Source organism: Elephas maximus, chromosome 15 (assembly GCF_024166365.1).
Source record: "Elephas maximus indicus isolate mEleMax1 chromosome 15, mEleMax1 primary haplotype, whole genome shotgun sequence".
In the NCBI taxonomy this organism is placed as follows: Eukaryota; Metazoa; Chordata; class Mammalia; order Proboscidea; family Elephantidae; genus Elephas; species Elephas maximus.
In genome coordinates this window covers 77,040,247-77,061,042 of record NC_064833.1, presented here as the reverse complement: position 1 = coordinate 77,061,042, position 20,796 = coordinate 77,040,247, and the positions used below count along the sequence as shown (strand labels likewise).

The 20,796-nt window shown below is 38.6% G+C and overlaps 1 protein-coding gene across 5 annotated transcripts in view; it reads right to left on the bottom strand.

Moving 5' to 3' along the window:
- Nucleotides 1-20,796, bottom strand: part of PDE7A (phosphodiesterase 7A) — a 135,594-nt gene that overhangs the window by 59,255 nt on the left and 55,543 nt on the right. The window contains exon 1 of one of the 5 annotated variants that reach the window (XM_049854110.1): nucleotides 2,823-6,642. The exons of the other annotated variants lie outside the window; for them this stretch is intronic. Within the exon in view, the coding sequence (XP_049710067.1) occupies nucleotides 2,823-2,882 (60 nt within the window). The 5' untranslated portion in view covers nucleotides 2,883-6,642. Of the gene's footprint in view, nucleotides 1-2,822; nucleotides 6,643-20,796 lie in introns of those variants that run through there. 5 annotated transcript variants of the gene reach the window in all.

Genomic DNA, 20,796 nt, shown 5'->3' with positions numbered 1-20,796 from the left:
AGCACATATGTGGAAAAGAGTATTTCTATCAGTCAAGTTGTATTAATGAAAACACAGATATCATTATGTAGCAGTTTGTGGCAGTTGACATCTATCAACCTGTTATTGGCCAATAACAACTTGGATAAAGAGCTTCTTAAAACAGTTTTTAACCTGTTATCTCTAACAGACTTCGTTAGGAAAGTGGCTGGCATAATTTTTTTTTTTCTTTTAATGTAGAAAGGGTATTACTAAAATGGTCATTTATTAGAAGGGTAAAATCTAATTTACCACTTCACATCTTAAGGACTGAGAAAGAGTAACATTAGTTCTCTGTTAAGTAAAACAGTATTAAGTAAAAAACTGGGTAACGAACATAATATAGATTAGTTTATAACTACCCAGAACCCAGGACACACTAATTTATTTCAAAGTAATCAATTATATTAGTTATTCATAGAGGCACTAATTTAAATAGTAAAATGGTACAGTCTGTTATTAGTTAACTTTAAAAAACTTGGCAAAAAGGTAGAGTTTAATTCTAAATATATATGAATAAATTACTTAGAGACAGGCAGAATACTCAAGCGCTTCATTATAAAGTACTAATTTAACTAATTCTGGTCTACAAATTCTTAGCTTTAATGCTATACCCAGTTACAAGAATATAACTTTATGAAATAAATCTGAATGAAGCAAAAAAATATTTCTTTAAAGAACGAACTTTTAAAAATATATTCGACTCCATCAACAACAAAATAATTCATTCCTCTATCCTAAGTACTGATTAAAAATGAATATTAACTTTCCCACTAAACAATCTAGGTGGAATAATCTAAAATAACTCATTTTCAAAAAACACACTAAAAAAAATTATGAATTGCAACTATGAAAACTTGACCTTCATGTTAGAAACGTTATTTTCAAAAATAATTATATGTGTTTTACCCACCAAGAGTGCTGCATGGGTTTAATATATATTTTTTAAAGATAATCATTTAAAAAACCCATATATTAGGATTCCATTTTTAATAAAAACAGTACAACGAATTTAATCAAAATCCTGCGTCACACCGTTAGTCACAAAACACATTCCCACCTCACCTCACCAGTGAATGGAAATAACTAAGTAGCTTCTACTCGTGACTCTTCTAATTTAGCTATCCTGGGAACAGCTTGTAAAGCAAACCAGTATAGGTCAAAACATGGGCGAGGCTGAGCTAATCAGAAACTGACTGCCACAGCATAAACAAGTTAAATTGTAGGACTCCAAAGGATCGGCAGCCACACTAATAGGGTTTTGAGCACTCTGGTATGATACTCCTCATTCATCTTGAATCAGGGTGAGTCACTCTTCAACAACTGATTTTACTTACAAGGTAAATGACAAAGGATATAATAGTTGTTCCCGTTATTAAAAAACAGCCATGTTTTAAAGCTGAGTGAAGATTTTTAAAGTGCCCTTGTTTCTATCTTCCAAGTTTTTCCACTAAATGACGTATGTGTAAGAGCATGAAGTAATATATATTAGCTAACACTTGTTGAGCTCTTACTCTGTGCCAGAACACGTTCCAGGGGATCTCTCACACAATCTCACTTAATCCGCATAACACCTCTTTCAGATAGGTCTTACTGGCCCCATTTTGCAGATCAGTAAACTGGTGGTCAGAGAGCATATACACAGAACTAAATAAATGTTTGGTAACAGTACCAAAAAATGATAACATATCAGCAAAAACTGAAGCCTTGCCTAAGTTTGGAAAGCAGTTTTCTCTAATATAGCAAAACAAGTCTTTTCAGAATGTAGTCGTCTTACATATGCTACACAAAGACTCACTTGTGTTTGGGTGCCAAAAGTATTTCAATACTGCATCGTTTCATGGAATAGCATCCTGTCCTTTCCTATGCACACAATAGGCTTTTTTATTCGTAAAAAAAAAAAAAAATCACAAAGTAAAAATATTTGCATTTAAATTAAAAACTTAATTTAAATTTTGGGGGGTTAGGAAAAAAATAAAGTCTGAAAACATTCACATATTCAATAATGCATTATTAACATTAACTTGACCTTCATTCAATAACTTGGCAAGCTGACCCTTTAAAAACAATGAGTAATATAAATAAAAGCTGTCAGCATAAAATTTATTCTTATTAAACACAAGGATTTTTTTAAATGTGGAAAACATTGTTTTTCTTTAAGAGCCTCTTCAGTTATTCACAGAGGGCCACTTCAAGCAGAGACAATGCTGCTTAAAATGTTACGCTTAAATGTGAAAAATTACATATCAGGGATTAAAATCTTGCTTGAAGAAGAAAATTAACTTTTTAGAAGCTTTGTGCTGCTCAGCAAATAGTGATGGCTTTATAAATTTTAAATTAAGACTATTCAATTTCTTAGTATAGTGTGGCTGGATGAAAGATAATTTTTATACAAGTACAGAAAATACAACTTCAAATAGTATAATCTTAAATATTTCCTGCTTTAAGCATTAAAAATTTTTTTCTCCAAAAGAGAATGTTTAAAATATGTATATCCTGAAGTCTACTTATTTCATAATCTTTAAACTTAAAAACTTCATTAAGGGATTAATAAAAAAAATACTGAGGAAAAAGCTACTTCAAAATCAAAAAATGATACCACAAAAAGCCCTTAAGGAGGAAAGAGGTCAATAAGAATAAAAATTAAAACTAGTAATTTTAAGCTTTTCCGCTGATAGGCAAACCTAAGCTCTTTTAATTAAAGAAATAAAAACTGAAGTAAAAGGAGAAAAGAACTATTTTATTCCTATCAAATTCATAAACACATGATTAACGTCACAGTCCTAAAAATAAAGATGGCCTACCTTAGAGGCGATCCACTTGATAAGAACCAAGGCCAGACACCAGATCAATGCAATTCCCATTGGATCAACCAAAAACCCGTTACATAATCCCTTCCCTCCAGCAGCGAGCAAGAACTTCTGAGAAGTTTGGTAAATCACAAGCCGTCTGGAGGCAGAGAGGGGACACTGACTGATTTGAACCTCCAGCAGCTGCCTTCATACAACAATCACCTGACTTCTCTGAGAATGCACGGCCCAGCCAGCCTTTTTGCCGAGCACTGGCTTGACATCACGACACCAGGGTTGGGGTGAAACAACGTAAGTGAAGTTGGAAGAAAAAAAAAACCTCAGAGGGCTGACCTAACAGTCTCACAGTATGTAGACTAAAGAGGTTTCTGACTAGCCCAAATCACTTCTACAATCTTAATACTAGCAGATTGCTTTGAACCAACTTCCAAAAAATGTTGGCAGTACTAAAAATTTACTCATTCTTTTCACATATACCAGGGCTTCACAGGCATAATGTCGTAGCATTTATAAACATTAATATATTTTATTCTACCTTTTCAAATATAACCTTTTAATTTGTTCAACTTTCTATTTCCTTTAGAGCTAGGATTACTTTATGAACGTTAGAGGCTGCCATAAATAAGGTCTGAGCTACTTAACATTATAATTCATTCACTGTGAATTTACTGACAAAAGGACAGTCTAGCAGTACATTTTCAAATAATTAAAAGTATACTGTTTTCAAGCCCCAACTGCGATCTAACTTACACTATCATTTCTTGTTACACGTCTCTTGACTATGAGTAAGCTCTCTTAAGAGTTAAGTGTGCCTATATTCATCATCTTTATGACCTCTCATAGCAGCCAGCAGGTTGCAGGTAGTACTGCTGAGGAAAATCCTTTCAGGAAACTTTGATTCATGTATTCAGCAGCTATTTATTAAGCTGCTACAATGTGCCAGGGATATAACTGTTGAGTAAAAACAGACATGGCTCCTGCTATTGTGAAGCTTATAGTTTAAGGAGTCTGCATTAGTCAAATAATTATGCAAACAAATACAAAATTGCAACTGTCACAAGTGGGATGAAGCAGGGATAGGAGGTGCGGATGTAGCCTGAGTCTGACCTAGTCAAGAGTTGAGGGACCCCCGCCTCCCAGAACCCCTGAAATGTCCCTGAGCTGCAATGTTAAGGGGCAAGAACATAAAGATGAGTGACCCACTGTCTTAGTCATCTAGTGCTGCTATAACAGAAATACCACAAGTGGATGGCTTTTACAAAGAGAAGTTTATTTCCTCACAGTCAAGTAGGCTAAAAGTCCAAATTCAGGGCATCAGGTCCAGGGGAAAGCTTTCTCTCTCTGTCAGCCTTCTCATCAATCTTCCCGGGGACTAGGAGCTTCTTTGCACAGGAACCCCAGGTCCAAAGGATGTGCTCTGCTCTCAGCACTGCTTTTTTGGTGGTATGAGGTCCCCCTGACAGCTTCTCTCTTTTAAATCTCAAATGAGATTGTCTTAAAACACAATCCAATCTTGTAGATTGAGTCCTGCCTCACTAACACAACTGCTGCCCATCCCCCCTCATTAACATCACAGAGGCTGAATTTACAATATATAGGAAAATCACACAATACCAGGAATCATGGCCCAGCCAAATTGATACGCACATTTTTTGGGGGGACATAATTCACATAATTCAATCCACGACACCCGCACAGACAGAATAAGACATGCCAAGGAACAAGACAAAAGGAGAAGAGATGGAAAAAAGATAGGAAGCTACAGTGCAGGAAGGTGGGCAAGTCAAAGAGGGGCCAGATGAGGCTGGGGGGTGCAAAGGAAGAGGCCAGGCCACATAGGAGCCTCTCTGGAGGCCATGTGACAGAGTTCTGTCTTCATCCTAAAAGTTAATCCTAATAATGGGGAAACTGAGGGGGGAGAAAGGGGCAAAAAGGAAAGCTCTGTGCTTTCTGCATAATTCGTCTGTAAACCTAAAACTGCTCTAAAAAAAAAAAAGTTTATTAAATTAATCCCAACTTCCTAAAGAATTTTAGCAGATTTTGTATATTAAGAAAACCACTTTGGTCAAGTACAGACAGCGGTGTAGGGGCTGGATGGTACTGCAGAGGCCACTGCAGGGTCCAGCGGAGAGGTTAGGTGGCCTGGACTGGGATGGCAGTGGTGGAGATGAAGATAATGGACTGACTGAGCAGAAACTTAGGGGGCGACAGGACTGTGCAAAGTATGGCAGTCCATGGCAAGGCAATGTCATCTCCACATCAATGGCACACAAATGAAGGTCCTAAATATTGGAAAATGGGCCAAATACTTTAAATATTAATATTATTTTCATTAGCCAATCCTTGGTACAAAGAGTTTATGATTTTTTCCAAGTTAATTCTAGACCTATCAAAACAAAGCATAAATTAAAGATACAGGTCTAAATAAAAATTTTTCTAAACTGAAATCATTCATAAAACATGGCCAAAAATTGCTACCCCACAACATATAAGTTATGGACCTCCCCATCCCTACTGCACCAACAAGCTGTGTGTACCACTGCAACGACAATCTCTGCACTAGTGGAGGTAACGTCTTTATTTTGTCGTGGGACTAGGCGCAGCCTCAGAGTGTCGGGTCTTTATTTATTCTTGGAAATCCAGTAAAGTTCTAGCAACCAAACTTGAAGAATGCCCAGGAATGGGACAGAGCAGAAGCAAGAGAGGAGCAGGAGAAATGCTGGCAGTCACCTGTAAGAGGCCAGGCAGCCTGGGCTGGTGGCTGATGCCGGCCTTTGGTCATTATCTGCTGCTCTGGATTGAGCTGTGCTCTCCAAATTATTAGCCCACCACCACCTGCTTAGCTCAGAACACTTCCCTTCATTTCATCTTCACATTTCCCTTCCAATCACCTGCTCAAAAAAAGTCAAGTTTTGAGAGACAAATACAAGACTGCTATTTTTGGTACAGTACTTAAATATTTTTAATAAATGTCCTTTTGGGTAATGGTGAACTCTAGAATCTGTGTTTTCCTTTAACCTAAAAGAGAGGGACTGGAAGAACCAGAACTGAGACACACACAAAAAAACAGAGACAGTGAGAAAAAGAGCTCACTCATTTAAGTGATTTTGTGTCAAGACTACTTCCACCGTCTCCAAACTTTATCGTGCCTGGAGACAAGAGCCTGGGTTTATTTCCAAGCTTTACCGCCGTGAGCTGAGTGACCCTGGGTAAGCCACCACCTTATTTTCCTCTCCTTCACTGGAGTTAAATGATATGTATAAAAGAATACCTAGCTCACAGTAAGCTCTCGATAAATTTTAGCTGGATTGGAATGAAATATTTAAGACCTAGGATGATAACGCCATGCCCTAAGCACTCTTCCCCTTAACTCCAGGCTTACCTGAAATCACAACTGTCCAGGAGACAACCTGGCACCACTGCTTGCCAAGTGCCCTAGAGAAGCCTTCTCTGCCCCATAATAGGGCTAGGGCCTTGGTTTTCATTTTCATACCAGCTAATAGGTTGGGCTCCTTAAAATAGTTTCCCCTGGCATCTACTTCTTAAACTTCTACTATACGTCTGATACTGAAATACAGAGATAATCAAGACACAATCCTCCTGGATCAGAAAATGTTCTATTTGAATAGATATAGTTATTGAGCTTATGCCTAAAATCACAAAGCCTTCATTACTAATGACACATTTATATCACTCAAAACTTATAAAATCTCAGGCAATCTAGTTTTTCTTGAAGCAGTACTTGTATTTGGAATGCTATTTCATATTTCATACTTTTTCATAATGTTCAAAGATCACCTCCCAAAATCTATCTACTGCCCAAACTGTAAAAAAATCTTCCACTAATTAATTAAAGATATTTTTTGGTGTTCCACAGATTTCCCTTTGAAATCTTAAGGAAAAGATAACAGAAAATATCTCAAAAAATTAAATTCCTGATAAACATTTTACACTCAACTTTCTTAATGGTGTGAACCTAATGGCTTTAAAACTTTTTTCTTATTTTGAAATATGACATATTTAGTACTACTTCATCTTGATAAACTGCAAGATTTCTCCTAAAAATTAAAAAAAAAATTCAATACGATGAAATAAAAACAAAGGCTATTGTCAAAGTACTATGAATTCTCCTTTATAGCCTTACGCTTATTTCTTAGAAAAGTACCCTAAAAATTAATCTTTTCAGATTTATTATAATTTACTGTTCTACAAGGAAATAGTGGCCTCTTTTACATTAACAAATACATTCTTTTCATTAACCATTTTCTCAGCTGTCTGAAGTCTTTAGTGAAACATGGCCAGGTAGCAAGAGATCAGTTAACTAAAAAAAACAATGCACAGAATACACACAAACTTTTGAAAACAGAAGTTGATATTATAAGAATGTATAAAAATTTTACCTTTCTGGGCTTTATAAGGCTAATATCTGAAAAAGTAAATTAAAATCAAGTGCTGTAATTTTATGAGTATAATCAATAGAAAGAAAAGGTATGACTGTGATCACTGTTTCTTAGGGAAATAACCGAAGAGCAAATTTTATCCCTGGGGCTCTCTGCCACCCACAGGACACCTGTCAGTCTTGGCAATAGCCTTTAGCTATCCATACAGAGAGTCAGCATGTCCCTCTCTTGACCAAATTAGGCTAACCTCATCTGCATTGACATCAGTGTCTATAATTTTGGAATCCCATGGACAGAAATAGCGTATCACTGAGTTCTTTATACAAATGAAGTGCCTGGAGGAAACTATAATAAAATCTATGGCAGAAAAAACAAACACCATAATGAAAACCCTCCAACTGTGCTCTTATAGTTCTGAATTCCAGTCAATTTTAATAATAAGTCAGAGTTTTGTTGGTTTTTGTTGTTCATTTTATTAAAAACCATATACCAGGGCTTATTATTTTTCAAATGTGTGAATTTCAAGAGATATAAAACTAAAATTAAGCTTTTGGAACTAACAAAAACTATTAAAAAATTTATGGTAGAGTTCTACCATCAATTAAGACCTTTCTGTCACAGATTTATAACTCTCAGTTAAGTTTTCTGAAATATAGTATACCAGTGTTTGACGACAATGGACATGTGATTCTTCCTGTTAAGAAGGAAGCAATGAAAACACCTTGACATTTTACAAACATTCAAGTCTTCCAGTCCAGAAAACTACATCCTATGATACTAAATGAACTTTTATCTGTTTATCTGTTCATAATACTTAAAAATCATGGAGAAGTAAAAAGCGGTCACAAAACACTGGCAAACGTTGCCTCAGCTTCCAAAAGGAACAAACCAGTCTTGTAAACCTGACAACTGGAGAGTTTATACTTGGAAAAGGAGAACACAATGGGTTTACTTTAAGCACAAGGTTACTACTATGTTAGACCAAGAGAATGTAACAGACACTGGACACCTGGATTTCACCAAGGCTGCACACAAAGTCTCTGGCGATATTAAGAACAAGACAGAGCAATGTGAGTTCTATATGACAGGCAGACTCCCCGCTAACTGAACAAACGTACATAGAAAGATTAAGTAACTACTTGATAGCAACCTAGTGGAAGATTTCTAGAGGCAAATAATAGAATTCTACATTTGAACTTGTCCTGTTCCACATTTATTTGGGTGCTGATCAGACAAATGCATATCGAGTCTGCAAATAAAACTCAAAGGGTGAATCAGCATGCTCAATGACCAAATTAAAGAAAAGGTAACTTCTGCATTTTGATATAAAAAATAAATTGCATGGGTATAGAACAACAGAAATCTTAAAAAAAAAAAAAAAAAAAAATGCAGGGAGGCAGCAGAGCCAACATGGCACTACAGACAGATGTACCGCGAGCATTTCTCTGCAGCAAAGACCAGAAAAACTAAGTTACACAGATACAAACGTCAATCCTGGAACCCCAAGCATCAGATGAAGGGGTAAAGAACTAGATCAAGCACCAGAAGAAGAAGAAACTGACATAAAACAGAGAATGAGAAGGGCTACAGAGTGGAGGTCCCCTGCCAGCTAATGTGGGGTGGATTTGTCATCTTGGAGCACTGCCAACAACCCTGGACAGGGAGTATGGGAAGGCAACTTCATGGAGTTCCCAACAGGAGACAGAGCACCTGGGAACCAGAGATACACGCTTTCCCACCCCCTACCTTTCTACCCTATTCACTGCTTTCATCGCTTTCCAATGGGCCACAGTCGTTCAGCCAGAAAGACACTGATGCACTGCTGCCCCGGGTCTGCCCCATCCCCAACAGCCAGTTCTGTCAGCACCATACTTTGTGTTTCTTTTTTTTTTCTTCTCTCTCTTTTCCTTTTCTTCCTTTTTTTTCTCCTGCCTACCTAGCTCCACGTGCACGGCCTCCACCCCTTCTTGATGGGCCATACCGAACCACTCGGCTAGGGAGCCACCAGCACATGGCCTCCCCAGGTCTGCACCGTGCCTACCAGCTGGCTCCCTTGGTGCCATATTTTTTGTCTTTATCTTTTCCTTTCTCCCTTTTCCTTCTTCCTTCTACCTAGGCCCTGTTCTGCCTTTGCCCCTTCCTGACAGGTCATCTTGCAGCACCCAGTGAGAGAGATACTAGCTCGCCGCTACCCCAGTTCTGTCCTACCCCCAACTGCAAATTCCTTCGGTGCCATATTGTTTTTCTTTTGTTTCTTCTGTCTCTCTCCCTGCCTTCCTTTGTCTTCTCCCACCCACCTAGCCCCATGCACTGCCTCCACCCCTTCTGGATGGGCCATGCCACGTCGCTGGACTAGAGAACCACAAGCACATGGCCTCCCCAGGTCTATCCCGCCCCCACCAGCCAGCTCACTCAGCACCATGTTTTTTATTTTTCTTTCTCTTTCCGTTTCTTTTCCATCTTCCTCCCACATAGGACCTGCAGTGCCTCTGCCCCTTACTGGTGGGCCGTGCTGTGCTGCCCAGTGAGAGAGTCAACAGTTCGCTACCATCCCAGTTCCACCCCACCCCCAACAGCCAGTTCCTTCAGTGTCATTTTGTTGGTGGTGGCGGTGATGTTTTGATTTGTTTTTGTTTCTTCTGTCTTTCCCTTCCTTTCTTTTCTTCAGCTCACCTAGCCCCCTGCACCGCCCCATCCCCTCTAGACAAGCTGTGCCGCACCACTTGGATAGAAAGCTGCCAGCAGGCACATGTACTCCCCAGGTCTGCCCCACACTCATCAGCTGACTCCAACCACGTCGCCATTTAATTTATTTATATTATCATTTACTTTTCTTCATTATTTCTGCTTCTCTTTCTATTTTTTCTCCCACTTAGCTCCACATATCACACCCTCTCCCTTCCCTCCTACATCTGCACAGTGCATAGAAGACCTTGCCCCCAAGCAGCACTTGCATGGACCTCTGGACCCCAGGACTTGCTCCATGCTGACCTCTGGCCCTGCCCTGCTGAGCACTGGACCTCTGAGCAGCACCGGCATGGACCCCTGGACCCCCGAACCCTGCCCTGCCCCACCCCATGGCTCCCCCCACCAAGCACCAATCCTTGTGCAAGGCTGGTTCGGACACCGGGACCCCCTCCTACATCTGCACAGTGCATAGAAGACCTTGCCCCCAAGCAGCACTTGCATGGACCTCTGGACCCCAGGACTTGCTCCATGCTGACCTCTGGCCCTGCCCTGCTGAGCACTGCACCTCTGAGCAGCACCGGCATGGACCCCTGGACCCCCGAACCCTGCCCTGCCCCACCCCATGGCTCCCCCCACCAAGCACCAATCCTTGTGCAAGGCTGGTTCGGACACCGGGACCCTATGCTGCCCCTCGCCACAACTGCAGAGCAATGCCCATGTGTGGGACTGATACACCCTAGGGAACCCGACCCACCAACCCCAGTTAATGCTGCAAACGACCCCCCACCCCAACCATAATAGAGTGACCGGTCCTGCCCACCTGGACAAGGTGGTGAGAACTATCGTGCCCACAGATGAGCAAGCAACAAAACGTGCTTAGCCCAGCCACCCAGACATAACCAAATAAAACAAAAAACCATGGTGAAACAAACAAACCTACAATCAATAAATGAAGAAAATAAGTGAATAGCAATAAACGCACACCTATCAATAATTACACTGAACATAAATAGCTTAAATGTACCCATAAAGAGACAGTGACGGAACAGATAAAAAAAAAAAAAAAAAAAAGACACATCAATATGCTATCTACAATAAAAAAAAAATAGACACGCCTTAAAAAGAAAGACATAAAGATATTAAAAATCAAAAGATGGAAAAATATATCAAGCAAATAACTACCAAAAAAAGAGCAGGAGTGGCAATACTAATCTCAGATAAAATAGACTTTAAAACAAAATCCACCACGAAAGACAAAGAAGGGCACTATATAATGATTAAAGGGACAATCCAACCTGAAGACTTAACCATAATAAACATCTATGCACCCAGTGACAGGGCTCCAGAATACATAAACAAACTAATGGCACTGAAAAGAGAAACCGACAGTTCCACAGTAATAATAGGAGACTCCAACACACCACTCTCAGTAAAGGACAGAACATCTAGAAAGAAACTCAGCAAAGATACAGAAGAGCTAAAGGGCACAATCAGCCAACTTGACCTCATACACATATATAGAACACTCCACCCAACAGCTGCAAAGTACACTTTCTTTTCCAACGCACATAGAACATTCTCCAGAATAGACCACATCTTCGGGCACAAAGCAACCCTCAACAAAATCCAAAACAGAGATATCACAACCCTGTAAAAGCAGAACTTAATAACAGGAAGAGCAATGGAAAAAAATGGAAATTGAGTAACACTTTGCTTAAAAACTATTTGGTAATTAGAAGAAATCAAACACGGAATCAAAAAATTCCTAGAATTAACGGAGAATGAAAACACTTCATACCAAAACCTTTGGGACACAGCAAAGGCTGTGCTCAGAGGTTAATTTATAGCAATACTTGCCATATCAAAAAAAGAAGGTATAAAATTGAAATTTTAGCTCTACAACTAGAATAGAAAGAAAACAGCAAAAGAAGACCACAGCCATCAGAAGAAAGAAAATAATAAAGATTAGAGCATAAATAAATAAAATATAAAAAAACAAAGAATCAACAAAACCAAAAGTTGGTTCTTTGAAAGGATCGACAAAATCGACAAACCACTGGCCAAAGTGAAAAAAGAAAAACAGGAGAGAATGCAAATAACCCAAATTAGAAATGAAACAGGGAACATTACAACCGACCCAACTGAAATAAAAAGGATCATAACAGAATACTATGCAAAACTGTTCTACAACAAATTTGAATACGTAGAAGAAATGAACAAATTTCTAGAAACACACTATCTACCTAAACTAACACAAACTGAGGTTGAAAATCTGAACAGACCTATAACAAGAGAAGAGATTGAAAAGGTAATTTTAAAAAACTCCCAACAAAATTAAGTGCTGGCCCAGGTGGCTTTACTGGAGAATTCTACCAAACATTCAGAGAAAAGCTCATACCAGTACTACTCAAACTATTTCAAAACATAGAAAAGAAAGGGATACTTCCTGAATTCAATCTATGAAGCAAGCATAATCCTGATACTAAAACTAGGCAAAGACACCACAAGAAAACAAAACTACGAATCTCTCTCATGAATACAGATGCAAACATTCTCATAAAAATTCCAGCCACAGGGTAAAACAGTATACAATACCGGGGAAATCACCACAACCTGACCAAGGCAAAGTCCTAGAGGATTCACAGACACATCCAAACTCCCTGAGGGACCAAATTACTGGGCTGAGGGCAGGGGACCGTGGTCTTGGGAGACATCTAGCTTAATGGGCATAACACAGTTTATAAAGAAAATATTCTACTTTGGTGAGTAGCTTCTGGGGTCACTTGTGAGCAGCCATCTAAATACTCCACTGGTCCCACCTGTCTGGAACAAGGAAAAATGAAGAAAACCAAAGACACAAGGCAAAGATTAGTCCAAAGGACTAATGGACCACAACTACCACAGCCTCCACCAGACTGAGTCCAGCACAACTAAACGGTACTCGGCTACCACCACCAACTGCTCTGACAAGGATCACAACAGAAGGTCCCTCCCAGACAGAGCTGGAGAAAAATGTAAAACAAAATTCAAACTCCTGTACACCCTTTTAACTCAGTACTGAAGTCACTCCTGAGGTTTACCCTTCAGCTAAAGATTAGACAGGCCTATAAAACAAACAATAACACACATAGTTCAACCACGTATATGAGACTAAATGGGCACACCAGCCCAGGCATAGGGACAAGAAGGCAGGAGGAGATAGGAAAGCTGGGCAAACGGAAATTGGGAACCCAAGGTTGAAAACGGGAGAGTGTTGACACATTGTGGGGCCGGTAACCAATGTCACAAAGGAATATGTGTATTAATCATTGAATGAGAAATTAATTTGCTCTGTAAACTTTCAGCTAAAGCACTATATATATATTAAATTTTTTAAAAAATGCAGGAAATATAAATTTTAATAAGGGATGATAGGTGTAGATTATCTTGGGAGGCATTCAGAGTCACAGAAGTGCTTAAATCAAGAATGTGCCACTATCCTGAATACAAGCCACATGTATAAGCCTGAATTCACTTTCCAATGGCACAGTGGAAGCTGAATATAATACATTTTAAAACACAGATAGGAATACTATATGAGGAATGGTTTTAGAACCTGAATGCTTTAGGCAAAGAAAGGAAAAGGGGGTGGGAGATGCTGAACCTGGGAGAAGTTTAGTTTTATTCACCGAAATTAATACAAATGAGAAAAAGTTTATGGAAAACAGAATGTCTCAAAATGACTTTCTAAGAACCTTCTACAATTTCAGCCATGTAAAATGGAAGGTGTTGCCTGAAAGTGGCCTGTCAAGAAGGCTGTGTGGGAAGCTAACAAATAACTTCTAATGTCTTTGCCAATTCTAAGATTCTGCAATACTAAAATTTGCTTGTGGATCAACAATTTTAACTTTAAACTGAAGAGAACTTGAATCAAATACATAATTTTTTTTCTACCAGCAGTCTAGAAACAAAATGCAATCACTCACAACTTAGTGAAATGGAAAGATTCTTTTCCTATAAACAAAAAATAAATAAGGTTATAAGACCATGAACACATCTTTTTACATCTAACAATCAAAGAAAAGCTTTCTGAGAAAGAGGCCTTTTCAATTCTCTTCATTGGAATGGAGCCCTGGTGGCACAGTAGTGAAGGACTTGGTTGCTAACTTAAAGGTCGGCAGTTTGAATCCACCAGCTGCTCCCTGGAAACCCTATAGGACAATTCTGCTCTGTCCTATAGGGCTGTTGTGAGTCGGAACTGACTCGACAGCAGTGGGTTATAGTTTCAATGGGATAGTACATCTACCACAACAGCCCACACAAGACCCAACCATACTGACCTCCTCAAACCTACGAGATATATATATATATATATATATATTTTTTTTTTTTAGTGAGATCTATTTGTACATAGAAGTCCCTGGGTGGTTATGATGGGTAAGGTTGTGTGTCAACTTGGCTGAGCCATGATTCTCAGAGGTTTGGCATTTATGTAATAATACACTACATAATTTGGCAGTTAGTCATCCTCAGATGTGATATGATGTGATCAGTAAGGGGACTTTCCTCAGGGGTGTGGCCTGCATCCAATATACACATGGATGATCTGGCAAAGCTCATTCACATGCTCTAAACTCTGCCTCTGGCTTGTCATCATCTGACCTCTCTGGTTCTTAGGCCTTGAGCCAGCAGCCCGAAGTACTGCCTGCTGATTTTGGGATTCGTCAGCCTCCACAACCTGTGAGCTGATCTTAGGATTTGTCGGCCTCTGCAGCCTGTGATCCAGCAACCTGCCATCTGACCTGCTAATCTTGGGTTCATCAGCCTCTGTGTGTTTGTGTGTGTGTGTGTGTGCATATGTATATATACGCATACACACACAAACACATACATACATAATATATACACAAACATATACATACATATACGAATACATATATATATATACACTTCACTGATTTTGCTTCTCTAGAAAATCCAGCCTAAGATATTTGGTAGCAAGCCTTGGTTCTCAACTCTGACTAGTATTAAAGGCGCTGATGACTCTGCCTCCACTAGTAAAGAGGGCGTCACCAATGCATGGCATGAGGTGGCAATACCAATACCCAAAATATCACCAAAAATAGATAAAGTACTGGTGAGAAGCGAGGCTCCAAGTGACAGCATGTTTGATACTTTTCTAAAATTTTGACAAAATGAGAAGTATAGGGAAGCTGGTTGGTTGGTCCTACTTTCACTAGACAAAGTGATAAAAGACAGGCATCAGTTCAGGGCTTCAGAATCACAGCTCAAGTGACATATATAAAATCCTCAAAACTGCCATTAGTGCCCTGAAAGAAAGCCTTATTTCTTGTGCTAACAGTACTGATACTGCCAAAAACCAAACCCAGTGTCTTACAGTAAGAGTGGCTAAATTAGAACACTAATGAATTCCCAATCTCGAGTAGTGTCTGAAGTTAAAGTGAGGGCATTGATTGGGAAGAAAAGGGATCCTGAAACTTGGGATGAGGACATATGGGCAGATAATCAGGAAGCTGGGGACACTGAGCCCTTAAATTCCACTGCATCACTCTTGCCAACAGAAGAAACCCTCACAGGCCCATCTGAACAGATTACTCCACATTTGTCTGCGAAGCCACCCTCCCAGGTAAAACCATTATCCCCTCTAACCCCATCTGATGAGATTAACCCAGCTTCGTCTGAAGAGACTTTGTGTGAGTCATCGCCTAAGGGAGATGCCTTTCAAGACATTGCCAGATGCTACGAGAACCAACCCTTACCACCCATTTTTGCTTCTGGACCTGTAACTAGGTTTAAGTCCCAGCAAGTTCCAAAAGGTGAATTACAAAGTGTGACCCAGGAGGAGGAACACTACACCCCAAAAGAACTGCTTGACTTTTCTAGTATGTACAAACAAAAACCAGAGGAATGTGTGTGTGAATGGCTATTAAGGGGGCAGGATAATGCTGCTAGGAACGTAAAGTTAGATCAGTCTGAGTTTATTGATATGGGCCTACAAAGCACAGATTCATCATTCAATTTTTCAGCTCGAGAGGTCAGAAAAGGCTCTAATACTTTATTCGGTTGGTTCAATGAAGCATGGATTATGCAGTGGCCTACACTAAATCAAGGTAAAGTACCAAAAGCTTTGGCAAATTGGCATATTACAGGGGATTTATGAGGTTAGACCCAAAGACCTATACATGGAGTGCCCAGAGGACACACTTTTTACCACAACGATGAGGAACAAATTTGTGAAGGGAGCCCTAGTATCCTTGAAGACTGCTTTATTTGCTACTTTATAAAACCAAAACCAAACCCAGTGCCGTTGAGTCGATTCCAACTCATAGCGACCATATAGGACAGAGTAGAACTGCCCCATAGAGTTTCAAAGGAGCGCCTGGTGGATTTGAACTGCCGACCCTTTGGTTAGCAGCCATAGCACTTAACCATTATGCCACTAGGGTTTCCGCTACTTTATAGAAATCAGATTTAACAGTAAGAATGGCCCTAACTGAATTAAGACACCTAACTACAATGGGGTTGACTGGACCCTGTAATGGTAGGGGCCAAGTGGCAGTACTCAATTAACAAAAGAAGATGGACATGGTTACTCTAATAGACAGCAGAGTCAAAGCAGTAATCAGAAAGTCTAACTCATATGGACTTACAGTGCTGGCTTCTTAGTCATGGTGTCCCTAAGAGTGAACCAGATGGAAAGTCTATTAAATATTTACTTCATCTTTTTTTTTTTTTTTCATCTATACAAGCAGAAGAATTCTAGGTCAAGTGAATGGCAATATAACTCAAATCACCAGAATAGAGAGTCACAGCCCCTCAATCAGTTCCCAAAATTGAGCCAGTTTACAGACCAGACTGACAACTCCTTGAATGAAGGGGAGGCTGGTTCCCTTGAGGAAGAACCCCACTACATTGCCAAAAATTCATACTGTTAATTTTTCTTGCAGCTTTCCTCAAAGGGAATTACAGCCTTTTACAAGAATGAATGTTCATTGGGGAAAAGGAAATAATCAGACTTTTTAGAGGTTACTGGATGCTGGCTGTGAACTGCCAGTAATTCCAGGAGACCCAAAATGTCACTGAGGCCCACCAATCAGAGTGGGGGCATACAGAGGTCAGGTTACAAATGGAGTCTTAGCTCAGGTTCATGTCACGGTGGGTCCAGTGGGTCCCTGAACCCATCCTCTAGAGATTTCCCCAGTTCTAGAATGCATAATTGGAATAGATATAATTAGCAATGGCAGAATCCCACACTGGATTCCTGACAAGTACAGTTAAGGGCTATCATGGTAGGAAAAGCCAAGTGGAAGCCACTGGAACTGCCCCTACCTAGGAAAATAGTAAACCAAAAGCAATACTGCATTCCTGTAGGGATTGCAGAGATTACTTCCACCATCACAGACTTGGAGGATGCAAGGGTGGTGATTATCACCACATTCCCATTCAACTTGCCTATTTGACCTGTGCAAAAAAAAAACAGATGGATCTTGGAGAATAACAGTGGATTATCGTAAACTGACCAGGTAGGACTCCACGGAAAAAGAGCAAATACCTGGGAAAGAACAACTACAAGGGGGTTGTAAACTAAACAACTATTAGAGATTGCCCAGAGTTGACAGACATTTAAGTCCCAACCAACCACAGTGAAGAGACAGAAACACTCAAGACATTCAATAAAGTCCCCAGAAAACCCATGCCTTATGAGGAGGCCTAAAAAACACACCAATGCGGGAAGTCCTATTGGAAAGCACTCTTCTAGATTCACTCTAACAAAGTTTTCAATAAGCCCAGAAGGATCATGTTGATACTCAAGTAACCTAATTGCCTGCCAAAACCAAAACTCAATACTCTTTCAAGGATGACAAAGCAAAAATTACAGATCATAAAAATTAATAAGAACATATGACCCCAAAACAGGGGAAAAAATAGTTAATATAAACAAATCCAAAAATGGCAGTAATAACAGAATTAGTAGACAAAGACTTTAAAATTGTTATTGTAAATAAGTTCAAAGATTCAAAGGATAACATGCACGTAATGAGAAAAGAAACTGAAAGTTTAAAAAAATGGATCATCTGGTAAAGAAAAATAAAATATTTAAAATAAAAAAAACAGGTAAGCAGCAGACTAAGCACTGCAGAAAAAAGATCAATAAAAATTACCTAAACTAATGCACAAAAAGAAACGCTGGTGGCGTAGTGGTTAAGAGCTACAGCTTTTAGCCAAATGGTCAGCAGCTCGAATCCACTAAGCGCTCCCTGGAAAAAAAGTGAACCTGTAGGATAATATTAAGTGATCTAACAGAGTGAACTATCTCTATGGGATCAAACTGAGAACAGTAATTTGAAAGGTTAGATAAGAAGCTTCGGGGGCAGTTAGTTTATGTTAATGGGGGAGGAGTAATTCAGAAAGGGAGGATGAGAAGGGCTGCACAACTTGAAGAATTTAATCAATGTCACTGAATCATACCTCCAGAAGTTGTTGAACTGGTGTATATTCTGCTGTGCATATTTTCAACAACAACAAAATAATAAAATAAATTATTTTTCTAAAAAGTGGTCTAACCAAGTAATCAAGACTACCGAAACAAAGGTAAAAGGCAAAAAATATACTTGAAACAAAAATAGCCAAAAAGTTTCCAAATTTGATGAAAACTATCAATCTACACATGGAAGAAGCTCAATAAACCCCAAGTAGGAAAAACACAAAGAAAACCACATCAAGTTATATCACAATCAAACTACTGAAAACAAAGGATACTAAAACTAGACAAAGACATTACAAGAAAAGGGAACCAGAGACCAATATTCCTCATGAACATAGATGCAAAAATCTTTAAGAAAATATTAATAAATTAAATCAACAATAAATAAAAAGGAAAATATATTATGACAAAGTGGAGATTATACCAGGCATGCAAAATTGGTTTAACTTTAGAAAAATCAATAAATGTAATTCAAATATTAATAAAATAAAAACTATATGATCATGGCAATTGATAGAGAAAAAGCACTTGACAAAATCCTGTATCCATTTATGACAAAAACTCTTACTAAACTAAGAATAAAAGGAAACTTTCTCATCTGATAAAGGGTATCTATGAAAACCTACAGCTAATATCAAACTAAGTAATTAAGGACTAAATGCTTTTGCCCAAAGATCAGAAACAAGGTAAGAATGTCTGCTCTACCACTTTAATTCATCATGGTATTCAAAGTTAGAGCCAACACAAGACAAGAAAAAGAAACATAAGGCATAGGTTGGAAAGGAAGGCTATCTATGTAAAAAATGCTAAGGATTCTAAAAAAGAGCAACAGGACCTAATAAAATTTAGCAAGGTTACAGCACACAAGGTCAATACAAAAAAATCAATAGATTGCTATATACTAGAAAAAAACAAATGAAAAATGAAACTTTAAAAATACCATTTACAATAAGCATCAACAAACATAAAATACTTAAGAATAAACTTCACAGAATATATATGCAAGATCCGTACAATGAAAGCTACAAAACACTGAGATAAAGAAAATCTAAATATATGGAAAAATAGACCATGTTTATGGATTTGAAGTTCGGTATGGTTAAAAATGTCAATCTATAGATTCAATGTAATCCCAATCAAAATTCCAGCAGTCTTTTTTGTAGAAATTGACAAGCTAATTCCAAAATTTATACAGAAACATAAAAGACCTAAAATAGCCAAAAAATTTTGAGATAAAAAAGAAAAAGATTATAGGACTTACACAACCTGATTTCAAGCGTTAGCCCTGCTGGCACAGTGGTTAAGAGCTCAGCTGCTAACTAAAAGGTTGGCAGTTCAAATCCACCAGCTGCCGCTCAGAAACCCTATGGGGCAGTTCAACTCTGTTCTATAGGGTCGTTATGAGTCAGAATCGACTAGACAGCAAGGGGTTTTGGTTTATAAAGGTACAAGTTATTCAAGACAGTACGGTATTGACGTAAAGACAGACACATAGATCAATTAAACTAAATAAAAAGTCCAGAAATAAACCCACATTTGGTCAATTGATGTTTGACAAAGGTTAGGTAATTCAAGGAAAAGTGCAGTCTTTTCAACAAATGGTATTGGAAAAACTGGATAAACATATGAGAAAAAAAATGAACCTCAACCTCCTACCTCACACCACATAAAAATTAACTCAAAATGGCTCACAGATCTAAACATAAAGGCTACAATAATAAAATTTCTACGAAAATATGTAAGAATATCTTCATAGCCTTGGGGTAAGCAAAGATTTCTAGACAGGACACAGAAAGCAGTAACCATAAAAGAACAATGAATTAAAACTGGACTTCATCAAAATTAAAACTTCTGCTGTTCAAAAAATGTTAAGAAATGAAAAGGTAAATCACAAATTCAAAGAAGTATCTGCAGTGCATGAATCTGACAAAGGATTTATATCTAAAAAACCAAACCAGTTGTTGTCAAGTCAGTACCAACTCATGGAGACCCCATGTGTGTTGGGGGGGACTATGCTTCATAGGGTTTTCAATGGCTGAGTTTTTGGAAGTAGGTCACCAAGCCCTTCTTCCAAGGCACCTCTGGGTAGACTCGAATGCCAAGAGCTTAACCGTTACCATTTGCACCACCCACAGATGCCTAAAAAAAAAATATACACACACTACTCTAACTCAATATTATGAAGACAAAAATACAAGTAAAAATATGGGCTAAAGATTTGAACAGACAAGTCACAATAGAAGAAATACAAATTGCCAATACACATATGAAAGGGTGCTCAAAATGTTTAAACATTACAGAAATGCAAATTGAAGCCAAAATGAGATACCACTACCTAACCACAGAAATGGTTAAAATTAAAAAGATTGAATATACCAAGTGCTGGTTGGCAATG